The sequence below is a fragment of the Ranitomeya imitator genome, chromosome 2, assembly GCF_032444005.1.
Source record: "Ranitomeya imitator isolate aRanImi1 chromosome 2, aRanImi1.pri, whole genome shotgun sequence".
NCBI lineage: Eukaryota > Metazoa > Chordata > Amphibia > Anura > Dendrobatidae > Ranitomeya > Ranitomeya imitator.
In genome coordinates, this window is record NC_091283.1 from 702,485,155 (window position 1) to 702,507,309 (window position 22,155).

General features: G+C 45.0%; 1 protein-coding gene across 1 annotated transcript in view; it reads left to right on the forward strand.

Moving 5' to 3' along the window:
• TSPAN14 (tetraspanin 14) overlaps positions 1 to 22,155 on the forward strand; it is a 77,479-nt gene that overhangs the window by 22,148 nt on the left and 33,176 nt on the right. The window contains exons 2-3 of the mRNA XM_069753122.1: positions 16,519 to 16,616; positions 16,772 to 16,822. Of these exons, the coding sequence (XP_069609223.1) occupies positions 16,536 to 16,616; positions 16,772 to 16,822 (132 nt within the window). The 5' untranslated portion in view covers positions 16,519 to 16,535. The remainder of the gene's footprint in view (positions 1 to 16,518; positions 16,617 to 16,771; positions 16,823 to 22,155) is intronic.

Here is a 22,155-nt window from a genome sequence, read left to right on the forward strand (position 1 = left end):
TTGGGGGTGGTTCTGGACTCAACAAAACAGATGTCCTTTCTCCCAGACGATCACAGGCTACCATTAGTAGCAAAAGTCAGAAAATTCAAGGAGATGAGATGTCCTACTCTTCGAGAAGGAATGTCTCTCTTAGGCTCCATGACAGCCTGTATACAATCAGTGGCTTGGGCTCAAGCTCACTCCAGAATTCTCCAAACCCACATTCTAGACAGGTGGGATGGTCAACCTGGCACTCTAACAAGAAGGATTCACACACCAGGTCGAGTGAAAGCATCCTTAACATGGTGGATGAATTCCAGAAACCTCCTGAAGGGAGTGAGCTGGATTCAGCTCCCGATAACTACGATCAAGACAGATGCCAGCAGGAGAGGCTGGGGAGCCATAGTAAATCATGTTCCTTACCAAGGTCTTTGGAACCAGTCGATCAGCGAGAAATCGTCAAATTTCAGAGAACTCAAAGCTGTGGAAGAGGCCCTGTTAGCAGCAAGCCGTCAGATTTCCGGTCAACATGTCCAGATCTATTCAGACAACATGACCACGGTGGCGCATATCAGGCGTCAGGGCGGCACAAAATTCCTCAGTTTGAAAAAGATCTCCGCTCGAATTTTTTATTGGGCCGAGAAACACTTACTGTCACTGACAGCAATTCATCTAAAAGGGACTGCAAATATTCAAGCAGACTACCTGAGTCGCCAGGACATTCATCCTGGCGAGTGGAGCCTGGACCTTCAAACGTTCAATATGCTAGTACAAAAGTGGGGTCTTCCAGAAGTCGACCTCTTTGCCTCTCACCAGAACGCAAAAGTCAAAACCTTTTTTTCCTTGAACCCAAGAGGCAATCCCAGAGGAGTGGATGCCCTAGTCCAAGATTGGCACTTCCAGCTTGTCTACGCATTTCCACCAATCCCAATCCTGGCAAAGGTTCTAAGGAAGATACGAATAGAAGGAACTCCGACTATCCTGATAGCCCCTTTTTGGCCCAAAAGAAGTTGGTTCAACTTGATCATCCAACTACAAGTGGATGGACCAGTAATGTTACCTCTAAAAAACGATCTCTTCTCTCAGGGTCCTATTCTCCATGCAGACCCTCAGAAATGGAATTTAGCGGCGTGGTTACTGAAGCCCAGGTCTTGAAAGCAAAAGGACTATCGGACTCTGTCATAGCTACTCTCCAAAAATCGAGAAAGCCAGTAACCAACGCCATCTACAACAAAATCTGGAAAAAGTTTTCGTCTTTTTGTCTACCTAACCTTCCAGACCCTCTCAAGCCTAATATACCTAACATCTTAGATTTATTGCAAAAAGGCTTAGGAATGGGTCTTAGGCCCAGTACTCTCAGAGTCCAGGTCTCGGCACTTAGCTCCTTTTTTGATCAAGATCTAGCAGGCCATCGCTGGATCAAAAGATTTTTAACATCAGCAACTAGGATGAATCCTAGAAAACAGATAATAGTTCCCCCATGGGATCTGAATGTGGTGCTTCAAGGTCTTACAGGCCCGCCTTTTGAACCTTTTTCCTCCTGCTCTCTTCAAAATCTTGCATACAAAACTGTGTTTTTGGTAGCCATAACTTCGGCTAGAAGAGTGGGTGAACTACAAGCCTTATCTATAAGAGAGCCGTATCTTCTAGTGAGAGATGACTCAATAATACTTCGTCTAGATCCTTCTTTTCTTCCAAAGGTAGTCTCTGATTTTCATCGTTCCCAAGAGATTGTTCTACCAACCTTTTGCCATAGTCCTGCAAATTCGGAAGAAAGAAGATTCAACACTCTGGACGTCCGACGTATTGTGCTGCAATACTTAGATCAGACCCGTGCTTTCAGAATCGATCATAACCTCTTTGTCCATCCCTCTGGGCAAAATAAGGGTAAAAAAGTAGCTAAAAGTACCATTGCTACATGGATCAAAAAGGCTATAACGGAAGCCTACCTTGCTCAAAACAAAATACCTCCAGTAGGGATCAAGGCCCATTCAACAAGATCTACGTCAGTCTCCTGGGCAGAAAGAGCAGGTGCATCCCCAGAGCAGATCTGCAGGGCAGCAACATGGTCTTCACTTCATACTTTCTCTAAACATTACAGATTAGATGTATTGTCCAATAAGGACTTAGTCTTCGGCCGTAAAGTTCTGCAGGCCGTTGTCCCTCCCTAGTGCCAAATTAGTTGGTATTCCTCCATATGCCGTCGTGGAAGGTGACTAGAGAAAATAGAATTATTCTTACCGTTAATTCGGTTTCTAGGAACCTTCCACGACGGCACTAATTTCCCACCCGATATATATTCCTGGATTAGTTCTGGGATTCGGAAGGTAAACCGGTGCTATGGGTTCAGTTGTAAGTCACTGGCAGGTGGGAGGTCCTTTTAAACCTCTCTGTGTTTCCTGTTCCCCATTAGGGCAAAGAGACAACCTCCATATGCCGTCGTGGAAGGTTCCTAGAAACCGAATTAACGGTAAGAATAATTCTATTTTTTTTCATTATTTTTAAATAGTGCTCTGTCCATATCATGACCCTCCATATCCTAGAAATCTTACCCATATTGTGGTGTCCTCTGGCTCCCCACCGTGCAGCCCCAACGAGCGTTTCGCATTGGCTTCGTCAGGGGGCATTGCTGCAGTGTGTCCCAAGCTTGATTTTAAATACGGTAGATCCCACCATACGTCCTAATCAATCACCGGCAACAGCGCATGTGTTCCGCTGGCCGCGCCGGGAGGTGCATCACTTCCGGCTTCCATGATGACGCTGTGGGTCACAGTGCCGTCGCGATGACCTCACTGGACCGCAAGCGTCCACACCTGGCGCCACAAGCAATACCCCAGAAAGCTGGCAGCCGAAGACATGCGCACAAGTGATTAAAGGAACGGTAAGTATATTAACCCATGCCCTACCTTATTCAATAATCTCATAAAACTCTGCAGCGGCCCATTATAGCGATAATTAGATACTGCAGTGTAGAAAAATGTGAATAAAAGAAAAAGAAAAAAGATATAACAATGTGTTTACAAATATAATAAAGTGCAATGTATTAATAAACAATAAGTGATATAAATTATATATTATACATTATAATGATAAAGTGATATATATATATATATACTAGCTATTGAACCCGTTCTACGCCCGGGTGGCGAGCATTTATATTGGTATATGGTCCCCATCCTGTCATGTGCTGCACCCATCCTACGTCCCCATCCTGTCATGTGCTGCACCCATCCTGCGTCCCCATCCTGTCATGTGCTGCACCCATCCTGCGTCCCCATCCTGTCATGTGCTGCACCCATCCTGCGTCCCCATCCTGTCATGTGCTGCACCCATCCTGCATCCCCATCCTGTCATGTGCTGCACCCATCCTGCGTCCCCATCCTGTCATGTGCTGCACCCATCCTGCGTCCCCATCCTGGTATGTGCTGCACCCATCCTGCGTCCCCATCCTGGTATGTGCTGCACCCATCCTGCGTCCCCATCCTGTCATGTGCTGCACCCATCCTGCGTCCCCATCTTGGTATGTGCTGCACCCATCCTGCGTCCCCATCCTGCGTCCCCATCCTGGTATGTGCTGCACCCATCCTGCGTCCCCATCCTGTCATGTGCTGCACCCATCCTGCGTCCCCATCCTGTCATGTGCTGCACCCATCCTGCGTCCCCATCCTGTCATGTGCTGCACCCATCCTGCGTCCCCATCCTGGTATGTGCTGCACCCATCCTGCGTCCCCATCCTGGTATGTGCTGCACCCATCCTGCGTCCCCATCCTGTCATGTGCTGCACCCATCCTGCGTCCCCATCCTGGTATGTGCTGCACCCATCCTGCGTCCCCATCCTGCGTCCCCATCCTGGTATGTGCTGCACCCATCCTGCGTCCCCATCCTGTCATGTGCTGCACCCATCCTGCGTCCCCATCCTGTCATGTGCTGCACCCATCCTGCGTCCCCATCCTGTCATGTGCTGCACCCATCCTGCGTCCCCATCCTGGTATGTGCTGCACCCATCCTGCGTCCCCATCCTGTCATGTGCTGCACCCATCCTGCGTCCCCATCCTGGTATGTGCTGCACCCATCCTGCGTCCCCATCCTGCGTCCCCATCCTGGTATGTGCTGCACCCATCCTGCGTCCCCATCCTGTCATGTGCTGCACCCATCCTGCGTCCCCATCCTGTCATGTGCTGCACCCATCCTGCGTCCCCATCCTGTCATGTGCTGCACCCATCCTGCGTCCCCATCCTGGTATGTGCAGCACCCATCCTGCGTCCCCATCCTGTCATGTGCTGCAACCATCCTGCGTCCCCATCCTGTCATGTGCTGCACCCATCCTGCGTCCCCATCCTGTCATGTGCTGCACCCATCCTGCGTCCCCATCCTGGTATGTGCTGCACCCATCCTGCGTCCCCATCCTGGTATGTGCTGCACCCATCCTGCGTCCCCATCCTGGTATGTGCTGCACCCATCCTGCGTCCCCATCCTGGTATGTGCTGCACCCATCCTGCGTCCCCATCCTGGTATGTGCTGCACCCATCCTGCGTCCCCATCCTGGTATGTGCTGCACCCATCCTGCGTCCCCATCCTGGTATGTGCTGCACCCATCCTGCGTCCCCATCCTGGTATGTGCTGCACCCATCCTGCGTCCCCATCCTGGTATGTGCTGCACCCATCCTGCGTCCCCATCCTGGTATGTGCTGCACCCATCCTGCGTCCCCATCCTGCGTCCCCATCCTGGTATGTGCTGCACCCATCCTGCGTCCCGATCCTGCGTCCCCATCCTGGTATGTGCTGCACCCATCCTGCGTCCCCATCCTGCGTCCCCATCCTGTCATGTGCTGCACCCATCCTGCGTCCCCATCCTGTCATGTGTTGCACCCATCCTGCGTCCCCATCCTGCGTCCCCATCCTGTCATGTGCTGCACCCATCCTGCGTCCCCATCCTGTCATGTGCTGCACCCATCCTGCGTCCCCATCCTGTCATGTGCTGCACCCATCCTGCGTCCCCATCCTATCATGTGCTGCACCCATCCTGCGTTTCCATCCTGTCATGTGCTGCACCCATCCTGCGTCCCCATCCTGTCATGTGCTGCACCCATCCTGCGTCCCTATCCTGTCATGTGCTGCAACCATCCTGCGTCCCCATCCTGCGTCCCCATCCTGGTATGTGCTGCAACCATCCTGCGTCCCCTTCCAGCGTCCCCATCTTGTCATGTGCTGCACCCATCCGGGGGCCTGAGCAGGCGGGGACACCGGCGCGCTGTGGGGGTCAGGTGCCGGTATCGCCGCCAGCTCAGGCCCCCCAGCACTTACTATACTCACCTGTCTGTCCCGTTCCAGCGCTGCGCGCCGCCATCTTCCCGGTCTCCTGGCTGTGACTGTTCAGTCAGAGGGCGGCGCCGGCGCGCATTAAGCGCGTCATCGCGCCCTCTGAACTGAAGGTCACAGGCCGAAGACCGGGAAGATGGCGGCGCTCAGCGGTGGAACGCGGGACAGGTGTATATGGCCGATACTCACCCTCCTGGCGGTCCCTGCTTCTCTGTTGGGGATCATAGTAACATCGTAACATAGTAACATAGTTAGTAAGGCCGAAAAAAGACATTTGTCCATCCAGTTCAGTTTGTCCATCCAGTGTGAACGCATACCGCGATCTCCCGGGAGCGTCACTCTGTGAGGCCCAGACTGCGCCGGCGCTTGCGCCTGCGCAGTCCATAAAGGCTTCGGACAGAGTGACGCTCCCAGCGTTATATTATATATATATATATACATACATACATACATACATACATACATACATACATACATACATACATACATACGCCATACAAACATAATTTATACACTAAATATCACATATATAATAAGGACTGCATAATGTAAATTTGATTGTCTAGAAAAATCACATAGAGAAACACTCTCCTCTGTGGTCACAACCAGGGGGCAATCCATTCTAGATGTTTTCCACTTTAATAACGTAGGTGTGATCTTTTATCAAGATGATATATCATATTAAACCAATGTGTCATCAATGTGAAAGTGTATAAGGAAGCTAAAAAAGATTAAATAAACAAAAGAAAAAAGTAAAAAAAAAATATAAAAACACACATACAGAAAAGGATTAAAACAGGAGACACATTTTTTAACTGAAATTCAGCTGTTCACTAAGACCAGCCGGGGCTGTAGTATTCAGTACAGTAATCCACCGGCATTTCCTCTGCGCTAACATCCGTGTGATATCTGATGCCTGGCTGAATCTTATCGATTCCCCAGATTCTAAGGTCCCTAGGATTGCATTTGTGTTGCAATCGAAAATGTTTGGGAATCGCCTTTAAATTGGTCACATCCTCCACGTCACGTGCCGCCGCAATATTTCTTACTTGCTCCCGTGTACGAATGCGTAACTCTCGGGATGTTAACCCTATGTAAATTAAATTACATGAGCACACTGCATAATAGACCACATGGGTTGTACTACACGTGATATACAGTATTCTCTTATTGAAAACTCGCGTTTACCATCAGATGACGTGAAGGATGTGGCCCTGACCAAGTTTTTACATGCCAGGCAATCGCCACATGGAAAGCGCCCTCCTTTTGGTTTTCCTGCTTTAAAGGGGTCTAACGGCTTAGCTATATAGTGGCTTTGTACAAGAACATCTTTCATATTACTACTTCTCCGTGCTGTCACTAGAGGGCGATCTGGGAGGCATTTCTGCAAAATCTGAATCGGCCAATGTTTATTCATACTACTTCTCATTAGATCCCATCAGTGATTAAATGGGGAAATGAATCTTATATAATCATCCGTTTTTTTGTTATTCTTTTTATCCACCACCAAAAGATCATTTCTTGAGGTGTTTTTTGCCCTCACATATCCTCTCCTAATTGATCTATTGCTATATCCTCTCTGTCTAAAGCGCTCCCCAAGGTCCACAGCCTGTCCTTCCAATAGAGGATCCGAGGTGCAGATCCTTCTGGCCGAAGAAATTGGCCAGTTGGAATGGCTCTTATTGTAGACTCCGGATGTGAGGATGATGCGTGCAATAGGGCATTGATTGAGGGTTCTTTACAGTACATATCCATATATGTCATACCATTATCCTTTTTTCCTCCGGCATTCCCTCTGCGCTAACATCCGTTTGATATCTGATGCCTGGACGAATCTTATCTCAAATCAGTCCAGCAAAATGTGAAGTCTTCTTTCCTTCCGAGATTTGCACTGTGCCTCAAAAGTATTTTTCCACCACATATGGGTTATCTGCTTACTCAGGACAAATTGCATAACAAATTATATGGTTCAGTTTTGCATGTTACCCTTGTGAAAATGCAAAATTTTGGAGGAAAAAAAAAACACTTTTTGGGGAAATTGCTTTTTTTTTTTTTTTTTCCTTCACAGCTCAATGTTACAAACTTCTGTGAAGCACCTTAGGGGTTCAAGGTGCTCACCACACATCTAGATACGCTAAGTTCCCCTAGGGGTCTAGTTTACAAAATGGTGTCACTTGAGGGGGGTTTCCACGGTTTAGGCACATCAGGGGCTCTCCAAACACAACCTGGTATCCCCTAATTATTCCATCAAATTTTACATTCAAAAAGTTAAAAGGCGCTTCTTACCTTCCGAGCCCTGCCGTGCACCCAAACAGTGGTATTCTCCCACATGTGGGGTTTCTGCATGCTCAGGAGAAATTGCACAGCAAATTTTTTGTGTTCGTTTGTTTCCCGTTACCTTTGCAAAAAACAAAATAAATAAAAAAAAAAATTAGGGTCTAAAGTAACATTTTTGTGGCATAAAGTTAAATGTTAATTTTTTTTCCTTTCACATCCAAAAGTTCCTGTATAGCACCTGCAGGGTTAATAAACTTCTTGAATGTGGTTTTGAGCACCTTTTGGGTTGTAGTTTTTAGAATGGTGTCACTTTTGGGTATTTTCTGTGATCTAGGCACTTCAAAGTCACTTCAAATGTGAATTTGGTCACTAAAAAAAAATTGTTTTTGTAAATCTTGTTGGAAAAATTAGGTCGCTGGTTATTTTTTAACACTAATATGTTCCCCAAAAAATGTATTTAACAAATTGTGCTGTGGGAAATGTTAATTAACTATTTTGTGTGATATAACTCTGATTAAAGGGCATAAGTTAAAAAGTTTGAAAATTGCAAAATTTTCAATTTTTTTTAACCAAATTTCCATTTTTTTTTTTTCCACAAGTCATATCGAAGAACTTTTACAACTATCCTAGAGTACAATATGCCATGAAAAAAGTATTCTCGGAATCAGAGGGATTTGGTGAAGCGTTCGAGTTATCACATAAAGTCTCAGTGGTCAGAATTGTAAACTTGGGGCCGGTCATGAAGGTGAAAAGAGGTTAGGGGTGATGGGATTAAAGCATTGTCACTCAGAAATGTCTCAAACTCATATGTACTCCCACTCTCCCTCACAATAAGGGTACCGTTACACTAAACGACTTACCAACGATCACGACCAGCGATACGACCTGGCCGTGATCGTTGGTAAGTCGCTGGGGAGCTGTCACACAGACCGCTCTCTCCAGCGACTAACGATCAGGGGAACGACTTCGGCATTGTTGAAACTGTCTTCAATGATGCCGAAGTCCCCGGGTAACCAGGGTAAACATCGGGTTACCATTGTAAAAGTAAAAAAAAAAAAACAGTACATACTCACATTCCGATGTGTCACGTCCCCCGCCGTCAGCTTCCCTGCACTGACTGTCAGCACCGGCCGTAAAGTAGAGCACAGCGGTGACGTCACCGATGCGCTCTGCTTTACGGCCAGCGCTGACAGACAGTGCGGGAAACTGACGGCGGGGGACGTGACACATCGGAATGTGAGTATGTACTGTTTTTTTTTTTTTTTTTACTTTTACAATGGTAACCAGGGTAAATAGGTTACTAAGCGCGGCCCTGCGCTTAGTAACCTGATATTTACCCTGGTTACAAGTGAACACATCGCTGGATCGGCGTCACACACGCCGATCCAGCGATGACAGCGGGTGATCAGCGACCAAAAAAAGGTCCTGATCATTCCCCAACGATCTCCCAGCAGGGGCCTGATCGTTGGTCGCTGTCACACATAACGAGATCGTTAGCGGGATCGTTGCTACGTCACAAAGCGTGACGTTGCAACGATATCGTTAACGAAATCGTTATGTGTGAAGGTACCTTAAGGAAAGGATCAGGGGGGAAGTAGCACATGTTTTTCCCAGTGAAACTGATAAGATGCTTTTTCAAAAAGGTTTTTGATGTGCAGAATCCACTTAAAAATCCAAATGTAAGTACTGTTGATAAACCTATCCTCAATAATGAGGTAAGTACGTACTCTGTGGTGTGAAGGATTCTACCAGCAGGATCTCGAATATGTATTTTTGTGGTTAAAATTTCACTGATAAATAATTGTAGCCAAGAAGGTTTCTCTGGGAGCAGGGCTCATCATATTGGTGCTCGCCGCAGTCTGCGTTATTTTTTGAAGTCCTCACAGTTTCCTGCCCTGGAAGACAAAACTATGACTGGTGACAATTGTTATCCGCATTGCATCTCCTTTACATCCTTTTTCCAAATTTATCTTTTTGTTTGCCAGAGTCTGTGGTGTGAGTGGTTTCCTATACTAATATTAGAATTCAAAAAACGTAACTCTTCTGGAGATGCTGCAGTGTCTGTCACGTATTGTTTTTCTCCTGTTAAGCACAGACACTATAATCTATCAGTTAGACACGTCTGTTAGCGGTGATACCTAGCGTCCTCAAACAGGGTATGATGTCACATCCTTGTGTGTGTTTTTTTTTTTTTTTTTTTAATTTTCTGGTAAATTGACTCCTCTCCGCCCATCAGGTTCTGCCCATTTGTTCTGCTTTCATTGTGTATCTGTTAAAGAAGCTTTTATTATTATAACTAAGTAAAGTGATAGAGTTTCAGAAAAGAAGCAACTTTGCTCTGCTACTTATTAATAATTCACTCCTTTTGGCATTCTTAAGTGTTTGGGTTTTTTTTTTACATTTTTTGTTATTTCGATTTTTGGACTTTATATACGTGCTCATTTTATGTTTTTGTATTATTCTTTATTTTTATGTAGAACTTTGTTTTTTCATCCTCATTTTTAGTGGCCAAAAATAAAATGTAGTTCTCACATGATTTTCTACACATTAATTATTCCATTTTTTATGGCACTCAATATTTTCTTTTCTACAGTCTTTGTTCCCAATACAGACCTGGTTCTGTTACTGCACACTCCTTACACCTCTGCCCCAGCTCTAATTGATGTCCCACGCTGAACGTATAGCCTGTCCACATTTTGGGTGTCATCTGCATTTATGTATTTGCTTATTTATATGTAAGTTTTTAATAAAACTTTTGGGCATAAATATACTCTTGTTTTGGGCTGTTGTCTTTATGCCTACATGTTGAGTAAACTTTAGAAGTTGTGGCACCAAGAACTACCTGGCAGATAGTTCCTAACTATCTGCCTGTTGTGCTCACTGCTGATCTCTGATGCCTACGAGCGATCACACAATGCTTCTGTCAAAGATTCTGCTATTTCCACTGATGTCACATTGATATGACAGTTGCCAAACTGTGGGAAGCCATCTGTCAATCAGCAAGACATCGACAGTCACACACCATTAACAGAGCAGCCTGGAAGAGGAAGATCTGCTCTGTTGAGTCTGTTTGTAGAAATACAGCTCTGGCAAAAATTAAGAGACCACTGCACAGTTTTATAAAAATCTGCTACTCTACAGGCCTGACAGCCATTCCATTCCAGTATTAGTTGAATTCCAGCCAGAGTACACCTCATTATACTTAATATGCTTCTGATTAGGTGATCACCTGAACCAAATCTTATTTAACGAAGGAAAGTATAAAAAACACTGCTGTGGTGTACACAATTTTCTTACAATGGGACAAACAGGATGGCAAAACAAGTGCTTGTAATAGCCCAAAAGTAATAGGAATGAAAAAAAATAACTTTTAACCATGCAAAAGGAGTTGAAAAGATAAGTCTTGAGTGCGGAAAAGGGCTTAATTCTGGCTTTACTAGCAGAGGGACACAGTGAGCATCATGTTGCCTCCATCCTTAAAATTTCTAAGACTGCAGTCCACTACAACAAGGTCAAGCAGCAGACATAGGGGACAACAAAGCTACAGACCGGCAGAGGGTGAAAACGACTCTCCACTGACCAGAATGACAGTCATCTTATTCGAATGTCACTCAGCAGCCACAGGATGACATCAAGTGACCTACAAAAGGAATGGCAAATGGCAGCTGGGGTGAAGTACATGGCAAGAACAGTTTGTAACAGGCTCCTAGAGACAGGACTCAAGTCATGTAAAGCTAAAAAAAGCCTCTCATCAATGAGAAGCAAAGGAGAGCCATGCTGAAGTTTGCCAAAGACCATAAGGATTGGACTATATGGACTGGAGTAAGGTAATCTTCTCTGATGAGTCTAATTTTCAGCTTTGCCCAACACCTGGTCGTCTAATGGTTAGACGGAGACCTGGAGAGGTGTACATGCTACAGTGTCTTGCACCCACTGTGAAATTTGGTGGAGGATCGGTGATCTGGGGATGCTTCAGCAAGGCTGGAATTGGGCAGGTTAATCTTTGCAAAATACGTATGAATCAAGCCGCATACAAGGTTATCCTGGAAAAACAGTTGATTCCTTCTTCTCAGGCAATGTTCCTCAACTCTGAGAACTGTTTTTTCCAGCACGACAATGGCCATGCCACACAGCTAGGTCAATCAAGGTGTGGATGAAGGACCACCACATCAAATCCCTGTCATGGGCAGCCCAATCTCCAGACTGAACCTCATTGAAAACCTCTGGAATGTAATTAAGGGGAAGAGGGATAGTCACAAGCCATCAAACAAGGAACTGCTTACATTTTTGTATTGTACCAGGAGTGGCATAAGATCACCCAAAAGTACTGTGAAAGACTGGTAGAAAGCAACAGTAATGAGTTAAAACATTAGTATGGTTTCTAAATGATTATTATTATTTTTTTTTTTTTTTTGCGTTATTTGAAGTCTGCAAGCAATGCATTTTTTTGTTATTTTGATCAAAATACAAAATGTATTGCTTGGAACATCGAAGACATGGTGTTAGTAGTTTATAGAATAAAATAACTATTTACATTTTAATATAAAATTACCTATAAAGAGAAAAATCAGACAAACTGAAAATTTTGCCAGAGCTGTAGAGAACAGTCAGCTCAGGTCAGTAGCATGACCATGAGGCTGGTCCGAACTGTCAGCAATTCAGAGCCCTCTGCGCTGGCAACACTGTCATGAGAACAACACTATAAAGTGGTTGTCCAGTCCAAAACGATAAGCCTGCAGTCCCTCTGTGTGACTTATGAATCCCCCAGCGACCACACAGCAGGGATTCACCAGTTTCAGACCCAGGAGTTGTATATACTCCAGGCCGGGCGTAGCCTTGCTCCATATATTTGTATTGAGCAAGGATGTTGTTCTTCTAGTGATGTGGCCTATCTCTATGCAAGTGTATGGAAGCAAGACTGCGCCTACTGGCCAGGAGTTGTCATAACTCATATCCTCGGGTCCCAGGTCTGAAACGGGCAAATTCCCGCAGCGCACAGTTCATAAGTCTGCAGTCACACAGAGTGACTGCAGATGTATCGATTTAGACTAATTAACCTCTTTAACAGATTGTCTTTCTGGCGCAAAATAAAAAATAATGCTGTTAATTGTGTGGTTAAAATGTACTACGTAGATCTTTACAAAATTTACATACCGGTATATTGTTCCCCATGCCAAGTTCACAGCATTCCAGCTCTCTAGGTTTTCTCCACATTTTACCTTGAAATTTAAATATTTCTCCATGTTCTGTATAAGTATGTGTTTGGAGGGTGGGAGGAAACCTGAGAACCAAGAAGAAACCCACACAAACTCCTTGCTGGAACTAGAACGCAGGACCGAAGCACTATAAAGTTACTGTGCGAACCACTAAGCCACCAAGCTGTCCATAGAAAAACATTGTAATGATATGCAAATTTTGAAAAATGTTAACATTTTCAAGACCTCTCAGTTCATTGAATATGAGTACATATATGGCAAAAAATCCCCTCACACACCTTTTGCTTCTACGGATGAGGTTATTAATGATTGCCTGAGGACTGTTCTGCCGCGCTGAATGCACTTCGCAAATCTTCAAAATTCGCTACTGGCAGCTCCCTGTGTAATTGCTAACCAATGACTTCCTTTATGGTTGTATCACTGGTTCCAACCCATAAACACTAAGCTGTCTCCGTATGGCTCCTTGGACACGAGCAAGCAAATCCCGGAACGAGTCTTGCGACATCGTATATTCCGGGAATTTGTCCGGGTTGGCATTAAGCTCGCCATACAGCGTGTGATAGGCTCCAGGACTCTCACTGAGTTCAATAATGACGTGTCTCCAAAAACGCCTACGACGTCTCCTTCTCCATCTTTCGCGATTTCTGTCTTGCTCCCAAGCAAACGCACAGGCAAGAAACAGCTTGATACTTAAATCCAGGTTGAAATAAAAGCTCTCCATGTGAAGATCCATCATGACACAGGATACAGTAGCAAACTGAAGATTTTAGCAGTCCAAGGGTCTATATATAGATATCCCATAATACACGCCCACTGTAGTCCCATTGGCGGTGTCTATCTATCTAGATCTTGTTTCTGTTAAGTTTTTCACCATGCGTACAAAAACGCAAGCAAAACGCATGGAAAAGCGGGAAAGCGCCACGTTTTTTAAACGCATGCGTTAATGTATGCATCTAAAAAAAACGCTGCCTTTGTACACGTTTCAAAGCGGTTTTTCCTTCATTTGCGGATGTGGATTAAACGCTGCGGATTCTAACGCAAATGTGAAACTAGCCTTAGACAATGTCATCAAAATGCCTTCTTGTGATTTGTGTGGACACTGTTTTGATGTCTTGGGCTTGGTATGTGTTGTCCAATTTTACTTGAAGTACAGTGTCACGATATGGTATGAAATATCATAAGTAGTTCTCTTGCTAGCCTGCGTGGGTTAAGCCCCCCTTCTTGGAGTGATGCTGTAACAGTTTGTAGCTTCAAATTCCTTCCCTTTCACTCAGCCAAGAGCTGCTTTGCCAATGTAGATGGGGGAGGAAGAGTTTAATACCTCTAGCTCAGAGAGCCGAAGTATTTACGACCGGCATTCTTGCAGTGGAAAGTGACAGGCTAGAACTGGATTCTAACTTTCCAGAAATGCATGGAAGTCCTTTGTCTTGTTTTGGTAAGATATTACACAACCCGTTTACGTAAAAAACACGAAAATATATATTATTTACACCCCTCGGTGGATCTATTCACCACGTAAAACCTGAGCTTCTAGCTCCATCTGTTAAAGAAGTAGGGTTTTCTCTGTAAATATGTATCCCAGATAGGACATATTTGATCTCATTAGAATGCTCACGTTAATCCGAGATGAATACTAGGTTTGTTATCACTATGACATGCTTTGTAGCGAAGTTATAGAAAGTAGATAGATTTAAGATTGAAGTTCTCAGAATGTAGAGAGAGGAGGGTCTGGATAAGCCAGCCTTTCTGTGATGTCACAGCCTTAAGGTTTTAAGTGTCTGGCAGGCTTCCCCAGCTCAGTCTTCTGCTTGATTTCTTCTTCTGGACTTCTTGTCTTCTCCTGAAGCCAGCAGCACGTCCAAATGAGCTGGGACGTATGGTTGCCTGCCATGCTTTGAACATGTGAGTGTTATCTTTTCTCCTTTATTCCCTTTATGTTATAATTACCCGTGTACATAATTGCAATTGTCTCATTTGTAACATCTTTATAAAATATTTTTGATAAAGCACTGCCTAATTTTTATTTTTATGGAATATAATATTTAATATTAGTTCGTTCTCCTGTTCTAAACCGTACCCTAAGTCTTCTGAAGGGAAATACGCTACTGTTACTGTTGTGTTGGGTTAGCTTCGGACCCGTTTAATCGAAGCTGGTGGCAGTGATACTGTGTGCAGACTGTTGAGTGATGCTGTAGCGGCTGCGGCGTTGATAATTATTGTTCCTGCCTGAGTGGGAGTAGTTATCGCGTCGCTGCAGCGTGCCCAATAGCCAGTACATAGCAGGCAGCCTTTCTGGCGACTAATTACCCAGGGTGTAGTACCTAATCTGACCTGAGAGTAAGGGGGGCGCCAGAGAGCTGCAAGTGTTAAGTGGAACTGTAAGCGGGATATACATAAATCCCTGCAGTTTGTGGTATATTGAAAGCAGTGGGATACCTAGAATAAGCCCCTGCTGTAAACTAAGAGGTCAATAGCCTTGTGTGTGTTTTCTCATCACATTGTTAGCAGTGGAGGGATAACTAAGATAAGCCCCCCTGCACATGTGATAGCCGTCTGTTGACCCAAAGCCACCCCGACCCGTGACTTAGGGGTGACGGTCACGGTGTGAATTGTGACAAATTGGTGGCAGCGGTCAGGGGAATCCTGACATACAGAATGGATTTTGGTGAAACCGTTAGTTGTGTCCTGGGAGCTGTTTTTCAACTTGACAACTCCAAAGCCCATTTTACTTGTGCTGTTGAGTTGTGAGCAGCCTGTGTATCCCGTGTATCATGTATTTTACATGTAGTTTAAGTGTGCTATAAGCATACACTTTGCTGAAAATAACCCCTTTTTCTTTTTGGAAACCATTTTGAAATGAATATTTCTTCTGTCTCCTGGTTCTTGTTAAAAGAAGGTGAAACTTTTTATAATACTAAGCCTTCAGGCTCCTTGCCCTGCTGGAAAGTGGATTTACCTCAAGGCTGAATGACAAAATAAAATAATATTAAATGTGTATCTTGCAGCCAGCATACTCTCATGCTTCCTCATTTTTACACAGCTGTCAGGCACGGTGCCAAAAAGTAGGGTGGTGCCATGTCATGGCTAGGTCAGTATCCTCTCATAGACCTAAAGTTCACGCTCAGGGCCTGGATCGCATTTTGCTGCTGCCAACGTGCATTTACGGTACTTTTGTTTCTTCCCTAGAAGTTGGTTACTACTTGTAATAAAGTGACAATGACCCTTCCTTAGGCCACGGTCATACATTCAGTATTTGGTCAGTATTTTACCTCAGTATTTGTAAGCCAAAACCAGGAGTGGAACAAATAGAGGAAAAGTATAATTGAAACATGTCACCACTTCTGGATTTATCACCCACTCCTGGTTTTCGCTTATATATAATGATGTGAAATGCTGATCAGATACTTAACATGTGAGCATGGCTTTATTGGAACAGATGTACCCAAAACAACTTGCGGAGAGAGGGGCAACAATTTGCAACTTGAAATAATAAAAAAAGAAACCAGATAGCCAGTGGAGAAGCTGCTATAAAGTGCAGCTTTCCATTCTGACTTGGAGGAATGGGTTTCTGCTCTCTTATGCCAAATTTCCTAGTACGGTAGGACACAAGGACAAGAGAGGTCTTGAAGAGACAAGCCTTCTGAGGGCTTGAGTTTCCTACTGATTATTGTTCTGTTGGCATTTATTTATTGATGCATATTACAGTGTCGTCATTCTTCTTCTTTAGGCCTCCTATCTGACACCATGCACTACTATCGATACAGCACAGCGGAAGTCAGCTGCTGTTACAAGTACCTTCTCTTCAGCTACAACATCATATTTTGGGTGAGTTTTAAGTGGTACTGTATATCTAAAGGGATACATCATAATTGTCATATGCTACAATTGTATTGTCCATGAGAAAAGTGTGCATATACATTATATGTTTGTATTTGTATTGGTGTAGATGTGTCTAACCTCTGCTAATGTTCTCTCCTTAGCTTTCTGGAATGGTACTTCTGGGAATTGGTCTGTGGGCTTGGAGTGAAAAAGTAAGTATTTGCATACTTTCTTTCTGACTAGTTAAACAAAAATCAATCATGATTTCCTTTCCAATGGAAGTGGCAAAAAAATGTGCTAAAGGGAACATGTCAAACTCCTATCCCCAAAACATTTACCGTATTTTTCATGCTATAAGATGCACCATACCATAAGACGCACTTAGGTTTTTGAGGAACAAATTAGGAAAAAAAAACTGAAGCAAAAAAATGTGGTCAATTCTGTACTTAAGATCACCTATCCTGGTAAATATGGTCCCCTCGTCCCTATCCTTGTATGCATGGCCCTCATCCCCATCCTGGTATGATTGGCCCCATCCCAGTCCTGGTATGCGTGGTCCCATGCTTATTCTGATATGATTGATTGGCCTCATCCCATTCCTGGTATCATTGATTGGCCCCATCCATTTCCTGGTATCATTGATTGGCCCCATCCCGTTCCTGGTATCATTAATTGGCCCCATCCCGTTCCTGGTATCATTGATTGGCCCCATCCCGTTCCTGGTATCATTGATTGGTCCCATCCTAGTCCTGGTATCCATGGCCCCATCAGAAAAGATTAAAAAAGCAAAAACTTTAGGGTAAGTTCACACAGGGCTTTTTTGCTGCGTTATTTCATGCTAATTTTCAGCTGCTTTTTACAGTACCAGCAAAGTCTATAAGATATCAGAAATCTCATGTACACACATTGGTTTTGTGTGTGATCAGTATTTTGTGTATTGCTGCATTTTTTGGACATAGAGAATGTCACTTCTTTCAGCATTTTGCTGCGTTTTTCCACCATTGACTTGAAAGGGTGTTGAAAAAACGCAGGTATTATTGTTTGCTGCGTTTTTGCTGCTGAAAATTCAAGGACATTAGCATGGACAAAGAGGAAGGAAACGCAGCAAAATAACGCACCAAAAACGCACCTAAACCTGCATTTTTGACGCAGCTTCTTTCCTTGCCAAGAAGGTAAGGTTTTGCTGCAGAATCAAAAGCAATAACGCCCCGTGTGAACTTACCCTAACTCTTACCTTCCTCCGCTCCCTCTCAGTCGCAGCGTCCTGCTCCGGTGCCAGCATCTGCTTAATGCTTGTAAGCAGCGCATGGCAGGGACGTCATGCGCTGCTCACAAGCAGAGCACAGCTGCCGGAATACTCACCGGGTGTTTATCAGAACAGACAGACAGACAGTAGCGCACACTGTCAGCCTGCTTCCTGTTGCTGGGGCCGGAGGTTACGTGTGCCGATACTTAAAAGAAATGAATATTCAGATGCAAACTCTGCTTCGGGAAAATGGCCGCCGCGATCTCCATCTGCGCACGCGCTGCATCCCACGGCCATTTTCCTGAAGCCCCGTGCAGCAGAGCACTCCATCTGCGCACGCGCGGCCTCAGGAAGATGGCCGCCCCCACCGATGACAAGGGTAATAGCGTAGATCGCGCGCTTTTTCTTCACCTGCGCGCAGTGGATTCGGCACTTGGACATGCGCACACCACTACGCCACCAACGGAACCGCCGGAAGCAACAGGAAGATTACAAGCGTTAAGCAGCTGCTGGCACCAGAGCAGGACGCTGTGACTCCGAGGGAGCAGAGGAAGGTAAGAGTAAAGGTTTTCTTTTTTTTTTCATCTTTTCTGATGGGGCCAGGAATACCAGGACTGGGATGGGGCCAATCATACCAGCAAGGGGATAGGGCCAATCAATCATTCCAGGATGCCAGGAAGAAATGAACATTCTTTGACCCCCATGGGTGTGGAATGCAGTGCATATTCATTTCTCTTTAGCAGCAGGCACAGGAGTTAGCCACAGCCGCCGGCTCCTGCCACTGTGACTCGCTGCTCCTCCGATACCGCTCCTCCACCTCCCCACAACAGCCAGAGCCAATATATCCAGACTATAAGAACCTTCCCCATTTTCCTCCACTTTTTGGGAGGACAAAGTGCATCTTATAGTCCAAAAAATATGGCATATGATTATTTAGCCGTTTAAAAGATGAGCCAGTTGGTCCATGTTTGACCCCACTGGTCCAGGTCTTGACTCATACTTACTGACTTGGTGCTTCAGGTTATCCACATGAACATTAATGGCAATAGGCTCTGTTTTGTATTGAAGCATCTAATGAGCATGTCCAAAAGTCATTCTGAGGGGCAGGGGCAGCTGAGACATCACCTGTTGTGATTGGTGGATCCTGTTTTATCCACTGTGTAGAGAGGTTGGGCTGTAATTGTAGTCCTGCCTCTGACGATAAAAAGCTTTGCTGGAAACTCATCCTGAAAGAACAGGAAGTATGAGTTTAAAAAAGCCCCAGTGCGTGAAAGCACAAATTACTAACTTTTAAGGTTAATTTTCTCCCTGTAGCTGCTCTTCTATTATTAATACAGCTAGACATGATGTAAATGCTATTTATCTGCAGATCACCATCATGTCTGTAGGTAAATAATGTTTCTAGATTTAACAGGTTCCCTTTAAAAAATGACATGTAAAGTTTTTTTTTTGACTAATGACGATTATGCTTTAATGAGGATATCAAATGAGAATATCAAGTCAATGTTTTGAGGGACTTAAGAAGATTGTATCAGCAATTACATCAGTGGTGCAGTAGAAATACATTGCGATACTTTTCTATTGCAGCTTATTGTCTTGTCCGCGATTTCCAATTACATTTGTTTCCCGTGTAAAATCTTGTCCTGGGTTAAATAACGTGTAGCCCCCATCCCCAGAGTCCAGCGCTACCTCTCACTGCTCACTTGCTGAAGCAGTGATGTGATGACTACCTTGTGCATAACTGCTGCAGCCAGTTACTGAGCTCAATTGCTCGTACCATCTAAATGGGTTGCCTCGGCATGTGCCATCATTGCTGCTGCCAGTAAGCGGAGACTGATGCTACTCGCTGGTCATATGTTTAGCTTGGCTGGGGAGGTGGCATCCTTTATATCCCACCTGACCATTGCAGCCAATCATTGACCTAAGCAGTGTACATCACTAAAGAGAACAAGGGTAATGCCAATGCTCATTTAAAGTGCATTAGGATCCAGCGTGCACGGAACCACGAGCCGACCACTCGTGCTGGCAAATGCAGAAAAGGAAGCTGTGATCCTGTCTAGGGTTGAGCGAAACGGATCGGACAAATTCAAAAATCGCCGACTTTCGGCTAAGTCGGGTTTCATGAAACCCGACCCGATCCTAGTGTGGGATTGGCCATGAGGTCGGCGATCTTCGCACTAAAGTCGCGTTTCGTATGACACTTTCAGCGCCATTTTTCAGCCAATGAAGGAGGACGCAGAGAGTGGGCAGCATGATGACATAGGTCTCGGTCCCCACCTTCTTAGAGAAGGGCATGACAGTGATTGGCTTGCTTTCTGCGGCGTCACAGGGGCAATAACGGGGCGTGCACGCCGACCGCCATCTTACTTCTGCCGATCATAGCATAGGGAGATGTTGCTGCAGCTTCATCAGAAGAAGGGATATAGTTAGGGAGGGAAGATTAACCCCAAAACTGCTTGTGCTGTAGCGATTTTCACTGTCCAACACCACCTTTTCTTTGCAGGGACAGTGGAGGCTATATTTTTGTGCATCAGCTCTGTAGCGTATTAGGCTGCCTTATAAGGCTCCCTGATAGCTGCATTGCTGTTTGCACGCCAACTGCTTTTTAAAAAGCAAAAATCCTGTTGCTCCTTTCTGCACAGTTATCTTGTTTATTTGTCCACACTTGTGTGCAGCAGTGCTTTTTATTGCTGCCATACTTTTCCTGAGATCACTGTAGGGAGATTGAAATTGTACTACAGTCCTTGTATTTTTTCATATATCTTCCAGCCACTTTCTGCCACTTACATTGTGTTGTGTTATGCACAGGGCCTGAGTTTTGGTTCAGTCTCCCAAAAAAAGGGAGATTTAAATTCTCAACAAGTTTATATACACCTTCTACCTTGTTTTACAGTACCATATAACGGTTGTTAGTTTGGTTAGATTTTCCAAAAAATTAGGATGTCTGGTGGAAGAGGCCATGGGCGGTGGTTGCCAGCTGGTACTGATGGTGGTAGTGGTGGTGCATCTGGTGGTAGTGGCAAAAGCACAATAGCACCTAAGGCTGGAGGTGTTGAGCCAGCATCATCGTCTGGCTACACAACGCCTCGAAGGCTCCCTTATCTGGGAGTTGGAAAACAGCTTTTAAAGCCGGAGCAGCAGGAAAAAGTTTTGGCTTTCCTTGCTGACTCAACCTCTAGCTCTCTCGCCTCCTCTTCAGAAAGTTCCAAATATAAAAGCAGCGAGTCGTCAGTGGATTCTCCCGGCTAGGAACAAGACGTTTCCTTGTGTCCTTCACCCAAACCAAAAGTGAAGGATGCGTCAGGCGACACTACAGGTTACTCCATTGAGCTCATTACACATACCGTGCCTAGGTTAGAAAGGGAAATTGTTAACTGCCCATTACAAGATGAATCTGACATGGAGTGCACTGATATACAGCCACAGCTAGATTATTATGCTGTTCCATTGACTCAGATTACTACATTGCCCTCGCAGTGTACTGAGCCAGAATCTGACCCTTATGAGACTATGGTGCCCCGTCCCGAAAGCTATAGCACCTTACACGGTCAGAGGAAGGTGCACATGACATTGAAGAGGAGATGATAGATGACCCAGTTGTTGACCCAGATTGGCAGCCATTGGGGGAAGAGGGTGCCGCTGCCAGGAGCTCAGAAGCGGAGGAGGATGATCCGCAGCAGCCATCTACATCGCAAAAGCTGTCATCTGGCAGGCCTGTATTAGGCCAAAAACGTTTGTCAAAAACAGTTGTAGGACAGCGTGGCCATCCGGTGAAAGTAGCACAGCGTGCAATGCCTGACAAGGTATTCCATAGTAGGAAGAGTGTAGTGTGGCAATCTTTTAACCAAGATCCGAATGATCAGTCAAAAGTTATCTGTAAGAAATGCGCAAAGACCTTTAGCAGAGGGAAGAATCTTCAAAATTTAAATATAACGTGCATGCTTAGATATTTAACCACCATGCACTTGCATGCCTGGACTAACTACCATACGTCCCGTACCGTTGGTGCACCTGCTCAGAATGAAGGTAGTCAGTAACGCTACATTGCTTCCCTCACTGTAAGCCCACCGGTTAGGACATCACCAGCAGCAAATGTGGAGGTATCATCGCAAGGCCAAAGCAGTCAATCCGCCATGACCACCACCACCACCACCGCTAGTTCCACCATATGCACTTCTCCAGTCCAGCTCACCCTACAAGAGACTCTCGTTAGGAAAAGGAAAGTACTTATCCACGTACACAGGGTTTGAACACCCACATTGCTAGACTAATCTCGTTAGAGATGATGCCCTACCGGTT